The following is a 14675-nucleotide window of genomic DNA, read 5'->3' on the forward strand; positions in this document are numbered from 1 at the left end:
CTGCACAGGCCACATCATGTATTCAGTCCCTAGAGCGATGTCTCTGGTTTCAGTCTACAAATATTATCAGCCATTAGTGCTGTGCCAGACAGTGGAATTCCTGTTTCATGGAAAACCCAGTCTCTTCATTTTAATTGCAACACTACAGTCCAACACACAGAAAACTATTATGACCAAACCATCCTGTGAAACAAGGATTTTTGCTTTGGACTAAGGCTGAGGAAATTTTTATTAGATCTGCTTATTTCAAGAGGAAACAAGGAATATGTGGCTTCAATTTCAGCAGATATGTTACAATTGATTTGCCAGCCAGAGAACACACAGGCCCTGCACATGCACAGGGTTTATGATGGGTCAGATTATAGCGCATGCCAAATGGACGGGTAATCATGGTAATGGTGTTGGAAAACTAGAAATCATTTCACATATTTAATTTTGCTTGTAGCATATTGTGCGAGCTTGACACATTATATTTGAAATCATATTCATTGTTATGTGCTATTCCACCTATCATCATTTAGTTCCATAGACCTTTAATTTTCTCCTTGTTATTTCATTTTTGTACATTGTAGCAAAGACGTAAATTTACGTCTTTGATTATAGTAATGTTACATATTTTGACGATTTTTGTGTTGAATTGTTAATATATTGTATCAAGGGTTAACAGTTACCAATGGTCTCAAAGACTTATACCTAAAGCAAATTTCACATTGATAATATGGAGAGGGAGCTACCAGCACCATTAATAGAAGACATTGTTTCCCTGTTTGAAACATGCTGCTGAGGACAAGTGTAAGGTGGGTTCATACCAGATCAGGCTTTCTGTGAGTTCATTACTTTGTCTTTGTGTTTCAGAATTGGCAAAGGAGGCAGAAGGTGGAGCATTCAGGAGCGGGGCGATCACACCTGATGGCATCATTGAGGAGGATTTCGAGAAGGTGCTGGGTACACCCCAGGTGGGTACTATTGGGCATGTGTATATGGTGTATCACTTCACTGGCCAAGGCAGTCTCTGTCAAACAGTAGTTGCTTTTCTTTGTCTTAATCTTGAACAAATGCGTTGCATAATTTTACCAAAGGAAAATTCATTTTGTGGTCCAGATTTGTTAAAATTCAGACCATTTCGATTCCCCACATGGATACAATGTGTGAAGCCCATTTCTGGTGTCCCCCTCCATGATATTGCTGGAATATTGCTAAAAGCAGTGTAAAACTATAGCCACTCCCTCACTATAACTTCATTTGCTTCTTTGTAGGTTCAACATTGTTTCAAATAGGTGTTTTGTTAATATGTTTCTTCAGTCCTGAAAATATTGTCACAAAACTTTGTTGATATTAATGTATTATTAGTCATAATGTTAAGATGAAGAAAGATGTTCTCTCTTGTACATGATTATAACAGTAGAGCATAACTTCTTTGAGAGGCATTTAGAAGTTGGAGCAGTAAGGAAGGATAACAATATATGGATGCACAACTTCTTTATTGCTGTGAGAGCGACGTTTCGGTGTAGGTTGTAACACTGTTATCAAGCAAGTGACACACCGAAACGTCGCTCTCACAGCAATAAAGAAGTTGTTCATCCATATATTGTTATCCTTCCTAACAGTAGAGCATTCGTAGTTCAGACAAGGGAAAATTTTTCAACTCATAAATTACTGTAAGTTTGGTTTCAAAAAGGAAATATGCATCTTGTATGTAATATCCACCCCGAAACACTATAGAAATGTCATGCTCCTTTGGGGCGGTGGGGTAACCAAATGGTTAAAGCGTTGGCTCGACACGCTGAAGACCGGGTTCGATTCCCCACATGGGTTCAATGTGTGAAGCCCATTTTCTGGTATCCCCCGCCTTGATATTGCTGGAATATTGCTAAAAGCGGCATAAAACCATACTCACTCACTCACTCATGCTCCTTTCTGGCTTCTATAGTAGGCACTGTAGGCACAAATCAACAAGATTCAGATAACATGGCACCTTGATGAACATTCAGAGTGGACTGTTCCTTGTTGTTTCAGGAGGAGGAGGCCCAGAGCGAGTTCAGTGATGTGGAGAAGTATGGGATCATCGAAGTAGCAGGTTGGCCATTGACCTCTCAAATATAACTAGAATAAGTTGCAATCTTATAAATCTTGAATAATCCAAATAGGTGAGTGTACCCATAGGCGGATCCAGGGCGGGGGTGCAGGGGTGCAAACCACCCACCCCCACCCCCCCTTTTGCGCTGAATGTTTGTTAAATGACCATTGAAACTCGGGTGAAAATGCATCCCCCGGTTCTCAAAAAGCTGTATCCGCCCCTGGTACCCTACTCCCACATGAGTCGTACAGAACAACCAAAATTACTGAGTGATCTTTAAACACTGGAAGCAAGAACAACACCTTGCAATGTATTAAATTCAGTTGATTCTGTGTCTTTTGCATGTTTGATGGTCTGAAGTGAATCACTTGTAATGATGTAAATATTTGTTTTCAGGGGACGATTTGTGGGGAAGAAAGGTCATTGTGTTTTCTTCATGTAAACTACCTTCCAACAAAACCTTTGATCACCAGAGACTCTTACAGTGAGTATTTTTAAAAAGGAATGATTTCAGTATTTGAAGTGTTTGGGGTCCTTAGGTTCTCCATATTTTCAGCTGTAGTATGAGATTCTCAGGATCTCCTGAATCCAGATCTCAGTACTGGTTCCATTAATGATAACATGTTAAAAAATATGAGAAAAACAAGAAACGTTAAAGTATTGGTCAGTGGTTAATGTGTCAATACCTCCTGTTGTAGCTGTCTTTCTTGCAAAATAGATGAACAGGATAAATTCAATCTCTTTTGGATGACGGGCAGTTGGGCTGCCTAGTGGTTAAAGCGTTCTCTCGTCACACTTAAGACCCATGTTCGATTCCCCACATGGGTACATTGTGTGAAGCTCATTTCTGGTGTCCCCCGCCGTGATGTTGCAGGAATATTGCTAAAAGTAAAAGCGGCGTAAAACCATACTGCCTCACTCTTTTGGTTAATGATTAAGTTTCCTGAATGGTTATGATAGGCCAGTGGAAAGTGACTGATGTTCTATGAGTTTCCATGTTGTTACTGTTTTACCAAACAGCCATCCAGGAGGAAGTTAAGATGCTGCATCCTTGAATATCCTGAAAGTTGTTGTTCATAGATATTGATGTTATCACATTCGTGGTTTGTATTCCTGTTAGGATATATTCCTAATGGATTGTAAAACATCACTGGTACATGTATATCTTCTCAAGATCCAGGTTTGATTGTGAAGTACCCCTGCTGTATCTTCTCCCAGGTGTTATTGTGAATTATCGTAGTTATATCTTCTCAAGATCCAGGTTTGATTGTGAAGTACCCCTGCTGTATCTTCTAGGTTTTATTGTGAATTATCGTAGTTATATCTTCTCATGGTGCAGGTTTGATTGCAAAGTACCCCTGCTGTATCTTCTCCCAGGTTTTATTGTGAATTATCGTAGTTATATCTTCTCAAGATCCAGGTTTGATTGCAAAGTACCCCTGCTGTATCTTCTCCCAGGTTTTATTGTGAATTATCTTAGTTATATCTTCTCAAGATCCAGGTTTGATTGTGAAGTACCCCTGCTGTATCTTCTCCCAGGTTTTATTGTGAATTATGTTAGTTATATCTTCTCATGGTGCAGGTTTGATTGTGAAGTACCCCTGCTGTATCTTCTCCCAGGTTTTATTGTGAATTATCGTAGTTATATCTTCTCAAGATGCAGGTTTGATTGTGAAGTACCCCTGCTGTATCTTCTCCCAGGTTTTATTGTGAATTATCGTAGTTATATCTTCTCATGGTGCAGGTTTGATTGCAAAGTAGCCCTGCTGTATCTTCTCCCAGGTTTTATTGTGAATTATCGTAGTTATATCTTCTCAAGATCCAGGTTTGATTGTGAAGTACCCCTGCTGTATCTTCTCCCAGGTTTTATTGTGAATTATCGTAGTAATATCTTCTCATGGTGCAGGTTTGATTGCAAAGTACCCCTGCTGTATCTTCTCCCAGGTTTTATTGTGAATTATCGTAGTTATATCTTCTCAAGATCCAGGTTTGATTGCAAAGTACCCCTGCTGTATCTTCTCCCAGGTTTTATTGTGAATTATCTTAGTTATATCTTCTCAAGATCCAGGTTTGATTGCGAAGTACCCCTGCTGTATCTTCTCCCAGGTTTTATTGTGAATTATGTTAGTTATATCTTCTCATGGTGCAGGTTTGATTGCGAAGTACCCCTGCCGTATCTTCTCCCAGGTTTTATTGTGAATTATCGTAGTAATATCTTCTCATGGTGCAGGTTTGATTGCAAAGTACCCCTGCTGTATCTTCTCCCAGGTTTTATTGTGAATTATCGTAGTTATATCTTCTCATGGTGCAGGTTTGATTGCGAAGTACCCCTGCTGTATCTTCTCCCAGGTTTTATTGTGAATTATCGTAGTAATATCTTCTCATGGTGCAGGTTTGATTGCAAAGTACCCCTGCTGTATCTTCTCCCAGGTTTTATTGTGAATTATCGTAGTTATATCTTCTCATGGTGCAGGTTTGATTGCGAAGTACCCCTGCTGTATCTTCTCCCAGGTTTTATTGTGAATTATCGTAGTTATATCTTCTCATGGTGCAGGTTTGATTGCAAAGTAGCCCTGCTGTATCTTCTCCCAGGTTTTATTGTGAATTATCGTGGTTATATCTTCTCAAGATCCAGGTTTGATTGTGAAGTACCCCTGCTGTATCTTCTAGGTTTTATTGTGAATTATCGTAGTAATATCATCTCATGGTGCAGGTTTGATTGCAAAGTACCCCTGCTGTATCTTCTCCCAGGTTTTATTGTGAATTATCGTAGTTATATCTTCTCAAGATCCAGGTTTGATTGCAAAGTACCCCTGCTGTATCTTCTCCCAGGTTTTATTGTGAATTATCTTAGTTATATCTTCTCAAGATCCAGGTTTGATTGCGAAGTACCCCTGCTGTATCTTCTCCCAGGTTTTATTGTGAATTATCGTTAGTTATATCTTCTCATGGTGCAGGTTTGATTTTGAAGTGCCCTGCTGTATCTTCTCCCAGGTTTTATTGTGAATTATCGTAGTTATATCTTCTCATGGTGCAGGTTTGATTTTGAAGTACCCCTGCTGTATCTTCTCCCAGGTTTTATTGTGAATTATCGTAGTTATATCTTCTCATGGTGCAGGTTTGATTGTGAAGTACCCCTGCTGTATCTTCTCCCAGGTTTTATTGTGAATTATTGTAGTTATATCTTCTCATGGTGCAGGTTTGATTGCAAAGTACCCTGCTGTATCTTCTCCCAGGTTTTATTGTGAATTATCAGTAGTTATATCTTCTCAAGATGCAGGTTTGATTTTGAAGTACCCCTGCTGTATCTTCTCCCAGGTTTTATTGTGAATTATCGTAGTATATCTTCTCATGGTGCAGGTTTGATTTTGAAGTACCCTGCTGTATCTTCTCCCAGGTTTTATTGTGAATTATCGTAGTTATATCTTCTCAAGATGCAGGTTTGATTTGTGAAGTACCCCTGCTGTATCTTCTCCCAGGTTTTATTGTGAATTATCGTAGTTATATCTTCTCATGGTGCAGGTTTGATTGTGAAGTACCCCTGCTGTATCTTCTCCCAGGTTTTATTGTGAATTATCGTAGTTATATCTTCTCATGGTGCAGGTTTGATTTTGAAGTACCCCTGCTGTATCTTCTCCCAGGTTTTATTGTGAATTATCGTAGTTATATCTTCTCAAGATCCAGGTTTGATTGTGAAGTACCCCTGCTGTATCTTCTCCCAGGTTTTATTGTGAATTATCGTAGTAATATCATCTCATGGTGCAGGTTTGATTGTGAAGTACCCCTGCTGTATCTTCTCCCAGGTTTTATTGTGAATTATCGTAGTTATATCTTCTCAAGATCCAGGTTTGATTGCAAAGTACCCCTGCTGTATCTTCTCCCAGGTTTTATTGTGAATTATCGTAGTTATATCTTCTCAAGATCCAGGTTTGATTGTGAAGTACCCCTGCTGTATCTTCTCCCAGGTTTTATTGTGAATTATCGTAGTTATATCTTCTCAAGATCCAGGTTTGATTGCGAAGTATCACTGCCAAGGTCCAACAATTGGTTGATGCGTGTTATAATAGTCACAGATATATCTTGTCCAGGCTTTCGTCACAGGCAGCCATGACCAAGCTGTTCTGCAACAAACACCTACATGATGATGTCCCTGTTCCAGGTACATACGCCACACTCTGGACCAGTACGTGGAGGAGGACTATGTGATAGTCTACTTCCACTATGGCCTCTCCAGCAGGAACAAGCCAAAACTCTCCTGGCTCATGCAGGCATACAAGGAGTTCGACAGAAAGTAAGTGGGAGAAAATGACTCTTTGCTAAGCATTTTCAAATGAATTATACTGTTTGAAGTTAAGCATCAGCCAACAATCTCACTGATCTTTTACTTATACGTGACACCTGCATTAAGGAACCAGAGTATCCTTACACCACCAAACATATGTGGAAGATGTGTTGGTTCTTGATTCAGTCAAAAAGCAGCTTTAAAAAGAATATAATCAGTATATGCTTTAGAAAGTGAACTATCAGTAAGCATCGAATACTGAACAGTATAAAGAAATATGAATGTTATGTGTATCATTTTTGTAAATTAGTAGTACTCAACATGTTGAGAGTTATTCCCCTAATTTAGGAAGAACATACTGAGATTGGTTCTGCACATTGTATCAAAGGCTGTGAATATGATATATTCAACTGAATGCTCACATAGGTGCTGTAGCTTATGGTCTGTATTATATATTTCATTCATTGATATGTTTGTGCTACCTTTCTCCACAACAATTTGGTAGGAAAATGACTTGTTTTTCCAGCACATATTCAAACATTGATATTTTGTATGTAAACTATCCATTTACCTTTATACTAAGGATACCCAGATCATAATTGTTCTCAATGAATGTACATTATGTTCTCACTGGGTTTCAAGTGGTAGTATTTTTGAAGTGGTTCAATCAATAAAATAGTTTCCTGTTCACATTCATTGAAACCTGAATCACTTCCTGGGTAATTACAACATAAGGAACTTAGTCAAACAGAGGTTGACAGTTCAAAAAGAGGTGTTTGTTTCCTTATGCCTTGTGTACTGAAAATGCCCTCTTTAAGGCCATACCAGTTTTATAGATAGTTTCAGGCATGTAAAGGAACAAATGGAATGACATTATCAAGTTCATTTGGGGTCTGTGATTTATAGGAAAACACTTAAAAACAAAAATATCAAGAATTTCTGATTTTGTCTTTTAATTATCTTTTGAATATTATGGTTGTGTATGTTATTTCTGCATGATAAAAAGAAATTTGTGTCCAAACAAAACTAAACATTTTGCAGAGTCATGTAAGTTAAGGGGGTTCCTGATGTCCACGAGGTCCTCTATAGCATCTAAATCACATAATCCCTAACTTGGACCCATGAAGATTCGTGTTAGAATTAGTCTTCAGTAACCCATGCTTGTCGTAAGAGGCGACTAACAGGATTGTGTGGTCTGAGGTTGACACATGTCATCGTATCCCAATTGTGTGGATCATTGTTCATGCTGTTGATCAGTGAACTGTCTGGTCCAGACTCAGTTATTTACAAACCGCCGCCATATAGCTGGAATATTGCTGAGTGTCGCGTTAAACAGCAATCAATCAAACCCTAAATCTAGGTTATGACAAAGATATCCATGACTCTCAAGATTAATCCAAGCACTTCAAATGACACGTAAATCCGACTTGTTGAATAATTATTGCAAGTTTTTTGGGGGGATGTCATTATGCTGCAGTCCTGCTGCTGCTTAGACAGTAGCATTGAGAGGATTAACTAGATGCTCAGAAACATATCAACAGAGTGACTTTTTAGAACCTGTATAGATCTGGGCATTATCTGAAGCGTGCATTGTACATTTAGTTAATTGTGGTAATAAATAAGCCGAATATTTCCTTGATCTAGTTGATAGCCCATGCTTCACATAAAAGCAGAATAATGGCATTAAACGGTTTCACTATGCGACCAACTGTTTGTGGGCTGTTCTGGAGGTTCATTCTCAGGAAGGTGACATTTTATCGGATGTAAGATCACCGTACTCTGGCGGCAATCACCTTCGTGTGAATGTCTTCCCTGTTCAATTTAATGAACAATGAGAGGTTATTGTGTTTTCGCAAGAAAAACTTTGCCCTTGGGTTGGGTCTTATAAAAAATAGACAGCAAAAATCATACTTTCTTGTATATTTTTATTCCTGCCATACAAACAATCTATATAGGATTGTAAGAATGATGAGATGCTACTTGTAATGGAAGTGCTAAATTTTAAAGGGCAAGTGTACACGAATAAATCACATTTATTCTTATGTGAATCAAAGTGAACTGTTTTAATAAGTTAATACCAATGTTTGAAAATATACACTCATTTTTTTTACAACGTAAGTATAACCCTCAAAATAAGCGCTGAAATGTTATGCCAATATGAGGTATTTTTTTGCCGAGCTAAACAGGCCAGAGTTACGCCCTTTGATTATGGCGTAATTGGTGCCACTTGAATTTAAACTGGTCTCCTGTCTAGTCCCAAATCAAAAGATAATAATACTGATATTAATCCGTGAAAAAAGTTAAGTGAAAATCTGAAGAAGCATAAGAACAGAAAATGTAAGCAGCAGGGCCAGTTGGTCGTGTGTATTTTCATTCATAACCTCGCCTCAATGAAAATACCAAATATGTATAACAATGTTGGCGTCCGTATGACATCACTATCGAGGCGACTTTTGCAAAATGGGCGTGTTCACTGACCGCGAATTTTTCGAAGGACATTTTCGTTGTTTCAAGCAGCGCGTATATGCATAAATGTGACATGTAAGTAGTCGAAACTTCTGACAGTCTGCTGGTTGTTATTTTCTTTTGTTTTCATTGTGACCAAGGGAAATAGTCAGAAATTAAGAGAAGTACCGTCATCGTTGTCGCGTGAGTTTCGTCAGTTATGGCGTCATGCTTTCAAAACTATAATATGTTGTGATGTATCTAGAAAACCATTGGCATACACCTGTTTTATTTAACTATAAAGCGCTCACGATACCTTTCCCATGCATGTTCTAAAACTAATGAGCAATTGTATGCAACAAGTGAAGTGACGGATACAAAGTGTAAAATCTGAGATTGGCTTTGTATACATTTCAAACAAGTATTCTTTCACAGTAGCGGCAACTCATATCTTCGATATATTTTTGTTAGATTTCACTGAAACACTTCCTATTGGTGACAAAGTCCATTTGTCAGTTTATTTTGAACTGTATGAGGAATTCAGGGATTCATGTAAGGAAGATGGTGTTGAATTTTATGGGCCGAAACATAACCGACATACATGTGGCGTGATTTTATAAACACTATGTAATATGGCTGAAACTTCACTTTGGCGTTTGCGTATTTTTCAAAACATTCTCAGCGATTCTCGGTTCATTGATAATGTTTCAGAGCGAGCATTAGTGATTGATCATACAACAACAAAACTATTGCTGATCACAATGATACATCTTTTTCTTTTAAATTCAATTCTCCCAGTAAAATTTGACATTTTACCATAAATTCACATAAAGCGCGGTGAATGGTGATTTAGTAATGTGTCAAAACTGGCGAGATTCACGATGCATGTAATTTTCAGTAAATTTTATCTACAATCAGCGGATGCTATCATAGAAAAGCGAATTTCAAACAGTGTTCAAAACTGCAAATTGCATTTATCTGCGTGATGTAGAGTACTATCGATATAAAAGTGAATTAGGTGGAAGAGGGTGACATATCGTGCGATTTATGTAAGAACTTTAGTAACAAGCGTAGAATGCCGGCATATTCACCGATGGCAAGCAAGATGTAGTGCATCACGTTTTATAGGTTTCATGAAAAAGGTACTGTTGGAAGACGACCGACTCAGGTTGTATATGTTATACAATTTGGTTGCGTGGTAACACTCTTAGTACAATGTATCGTTTTTCAAACTGCAAGCGTCATTACAGTGTAGAACTGACCACATAGCAAGCTGGCGGCCAAGCAACAGGTGGATTAAAACAGTAGCCTGCGCATCGAGACACAAGAACCACACCTATACCTGCACCACGTGAAATGGGTCTAATAAGGTCTGGCGGCGTCATTCGTTTATCGTTTGGGCACCAATGGCGTCATTTCTAAGGGACATAAGCCATGGTGTGTTTATTGTGGACATAGAACTCTTGGTAAATGTTGAAAATATGAATTGATATAGCGCATAAATAATAAATTAGTTACTTCTGGTATATATGCGGGTTTGGATATAAAGCGACTTGATAAACACTTTTATGAAGAAAGCGTGCAAGACAAAAGGTTAATTTTAAAGGTGTACACTTGCCCTTTAAGAATAACTCATTCATGTTTACAGCAAGCGTTACGTGTGAGAAGTATCTGGACTCAATTTTGTTTTTCAGATACAAGAAAAATCTAAAGGCTTTATATTTGGTGCATCCAACAAACTTCATCAAGATCCTATGGAACATCTTCAAGCCATTCATAAGGTACATATATTATCATATCATAAGTATTACGTATGAAATAATAATTAATATTATCCGAGTGTATAAATGATTCGTACAAGTTATTTACATTGTCTCATGTGAACTTGTGTTTCTTACTGCAGTGCTAAGTTTGGCAGGAAGATGATGTATGTGGACTACCTGATGGAGTTGAAGAACCACCTCCACTTTGACCAGCTGTCTGTGCCCCCTCCGGTTCTAGAGTGAGTCAATAAATTATAACATGAAACCAGAGAACAACATTAAGCTATACTCCTAGTTGGGATTTCATGGCAGAATATGTAGGACTCCGAAATACCTTGCTTGTCATAAGAGCTGACATGAAAATCTGTTGTCAATCAGTGTGTGACCTGGCTTACATCTCTGTACACTGATAGCAGTAATTCATGCAGCATATGTTATATTTGGGATTATACTTTCTTCGTAAAGTACAAATTTTAGTACTTTTTTGGGTTGAGTCCCTTGTGGGATTCGAACCCACACCCTCAGTCAGGCACCAAATTGCCAGCACACTAACCCTCTCAGCCACCTCGACTTCCACACTAAAATTTGTACTTTACGAAGAAAGTGTAATCCCAAATAAAGCATATGTTCATTTGACCACTTTCTAAATGGCATTGTGTATTCATAGCAGTAATTCTTGTTCATGTTGTCAATCACTTGTTTTCCCAGCCAATTCCTGATTACTTGCAGGCCTCTTTAAGTATGGTGTGATATTGCTGTATGTAAATAAATACAATTTTTCCTTATCCTGACTCATGCTCTTTTTGCTTGTCTTCTTCTTCTTGCGAACATAGTGGAACACTTGTATCTCCCTAATTGAAGCTCCCTTCAATTTAAAATCACTAATTAGTATTCACCACGAGTTACCTCCTTTCCACAAGCGCGGGAACGAGGGCGACACCTCTACCCATGTGCCTCACTCTCTCCTTCTTCGCCCAGTGAGCTGGACGTGAGAGCGCCTGTGTCTCCCGACACACTATATCCTTTGAAATATATTTAGTTAGTTACCTCGTATAGACATCTATAGAGGTTTAGCTAGTATCCTTCAGCGATTATATATTGATATTTAGTCGTTTTTCTACAGTTTATTCACGGGGCCGTGTTTGTTTCAGTGGATTACGTTGATGAAAATTCTGTACTATTGCAGATTCACGTTTTTATGCTGCTGCTGATCCGCCTTTAATATGATAATGCAGTAGCCATGTTTATTATATTCACATTGCAGTTCGCGGTACTAATTTATCCAATTCTACCTTTTTATTAATATTTACTTTGCGTTTGCGCGCACAGCAGATAGGTCGGCGTATGCAGACTCTAGTATGACTGATACACGGAACCCTGCGCCAGTCTACTGCTGTTGGCCGACTCCCCTCCGTGTGGTGTTCGCTAGAGTGGTGGAGAGGTGTGGGGCGTAGTCCGCCATCTCAAGAAGCATCCTGCTTCCCCAGACATCCCATCGTCGCAGCAGAAGACTAGAGGGTTTTTCTACCACATCTCAACAGCCGGGACCGTTCCCATCGCAGTTTGGGCCTGTTTGATGATCAGCCGGTCATCATACCAGATGTACATCAAAGATTGACCGATGTCGGCTCAGATCAGCATGCAGCCTGATGTACCAAGCGCCAGATATCGATGATGATCGTCCTGAGGGTCCCATCATTACCAACACTCCAGCGCCAGGCGTCGCACACCCAGGGCAGCGTCGACCTCTGAGGAAAATCAGCGAAGTCTACTAGGACTTTCTCAGCGAGATTGTTCCAGCCGATGACCTGGACCTCTCGATGATCAGCTGATCATCATCCCGGCGTGCATACAAGAAGCGACCGGTGACAGCTACAGCGACATCAGCAGAGATCACCATGCAGCCTGATGCCTCTACACTGATGTCGGACGATTTTCGGTGGACCCCTCCATTAACACCCGCCAGATAAAGCACCGGCTGACCTGCGTCGCAGACCATCCAGAAGACATGATCGCGACAAATTATGAACATCATGGAGGACCACTATATCTCGCGGTAGCAGGGTCGAACCGCCGAAGGCTCCAAGCGTGAACAGCACCCAGAGGCACCCCCGTCAGCGTAGCAGCCAGGGGCGATGTCACCTTCAGCGAAGGGGAGTCACGGACCACCTTGACGAAGGACCTAGATGTACAGCCTTAGCGAAGGCCTTAGCTGGCGGAAAGACCTAGATGTACAGCAGCCAGCGGCGAGAGGGAAAGAACCTAGATGTACAGCAGCCGGCGAAGGACTTAGCGAAGGCAGGATAAATCATCACCTTATCGCGGTTTCATCCCTAGATGTGGACTCGGACCATCAGACATCCACGGAAGCCTTCGGCGAAGGTCATATCGTCGTTCCCCGGACGGGCGCGCAGAGGAAGCTTCGGCGAAGGCATCTTGAAAGGACACCTGAATCCAGATCATCATCATCTAGAAGGACATCGAGGGACTATACAAGAGCCCCGAAACTATCAACGTTCCCCTCACAAGTCTCGAGAAGATCAACCCATAGACAAGTTGATCATCGATATCAAGTATAAGAACTACAATCGTATATTGGTTCTGTTGAACCCATGACGAGGCGTATGTTAAGCTGGCCTAAATAGATCTAGAGCGATCAATTAGACACTTATCACCAGACTTAAGTAACACGACTTCTGAATATGATAAGATGATCCATGCGGCCCTTCACCAGGCAAGCGGCAGCCCGATCCACATCCTGTTAAACACAGAGACTGTTCCGCGAAGCAAAGCTCATATATATATTTATATATATATATATATACTAATCGGGCTTTGATTTCGACACCTTCGCGATGGTCGCGAAGGCTAAAGTAACTCAAGTCTACTTCACCCAGAAGATCTAGAAGGGATGCTTGAGAACTTAGCGAAGTCTCGGCGTTCACGAGGAAGTCTCCTCCAAGGTTTCCATATACTAGCCACTCGTCATATATAGCTACTTTCGTCAGTCCGTTCAAGACATCGCATAAGTTGATTATCAACTGTATGCCAGATGCGATCTATAAGCCTCACAGCGAAGATAATTGCTCAGGCTATTTACAACACAGAGCGATAAGCTGTATTATTAGTCAGCGACATTTCATAGATCTTCACAGAAATCAACTATTCCATTATAAATTGCTAATATACAATCCCGGACGGCGATACGATTATCTACATGCGTGACCATTACGCATATCTGCAGACAATTCAATATCGAAATTGAACAGCAGCCTTGTTACAGCGAGTATAACTCTTAATCGTCAAAGTTTCTGAGAAAGAAATATGTACAACAAGTTCAGCGTTAATTCTACAATTATGGCCCGATACATTCATGTATACAGTCTACAAGCTCACAACTTGCAAGTTGTTTATACCCTATATATATAAGGTAGTCGGAATTATATTCAAAACTGAAATTACTTTCCGACAACCAGGGAAAATAACCTACCCAGCATAAAATTACAGAAGCGAGATATTTGGCGCCGGAGGTTTCAGCGATTACCATTAACCCTCGAAACGCGTGGTCACTCCGGATAACCCGGAAGCTACGGTGAAGACCGGCGTTTATGCTAATATCAGCGGCGACAAGAATTTATTCAAGGTGGGTTTTCCCGCTACACGGTGACATCACAGCGCCGGGTATTATACAGAATCAAAATGCCTTGTTCTGATTGGACCGCTGAGGGGACAACGACCTACACAGAGGTCGATCTCAATTCACAGTTCAAGACTTACGTCACAAGTGACAACTATATATCAGTGAGCGAGCAAGCCTCATTACAGTCCAGTTAACCTGAACATTCATGATTAGACTGCCTTTCTTCAAGTTAGAGACCTCCCCCTGTCAAGTTAAGGCGAGGGATCGGCAGTCAGTGGCGATTTTACATAAAGTTCAAGCGAGGACAGACACACCTGGTTGTGCACCTACATGCGTCAAAAGGACCATGGCGAATTACCTAGAGCGAAGATACAAGTGGATCTAAATCCACAGCGTTTTCAGACTACAGCTGAATTTCATCAGCGACTAACACAACTAGATGGTTAGTAAACCTACTAAACTTCTGTT

The 14675-nt window shown here is 40.1% G+C and overlaps 1 protein-coding gene across 1 annotated transcript in view; it reads left to right on the forward strand.

Annotated features, from left to right (window-relative positions):
* The first annotated feature begins 368 nt into the window (after positions 1-368).
* Positions 369-14675, forward strand: part of LOC124255909 (rho GTPase-activating protein 8-like) — a 29708-nt gene continuing 15401 nt past the window's right edge. The window contains exons 1-7 of the mRNA XM_046689859.1: positions 369-383; positions 750-956; positions 2017-2077; positions 2474-2561; positions 6237-6368; positions 10499-10585; positions 10708-10806. Coding sequence (XP_046545815.1) covers positions 369-383; positions 750-956; positions 2017-2077; positions 2474-2561; positions 6237-6368; positions 10499-10585; positions 10708-10806 — 689 coding nt within the window. The remainder of the gene's footprint in view (positions 384-749; positions 957-2016; positions 2078-2473; positions 2562-6236; positions 6369-10498; positions 10586-10707; positions 10807-14675) is intronic.

The sequence above is a fragment of the Haliotis rubra genome, unplaced genomic scaffold (genome assembly GCF_003918875.1).
Source record: "Haliotis rubra isolate DU_JTF1 unplaced genomic scaffold, ASM391887v1 Scf1159, whole genome shotgun sequence".
NCBI lineage: Eukaryota > Metazoa > Mollusca > Gastropoda > Lepetellida > Haliotidae > Haliotis > Haliotis rubra.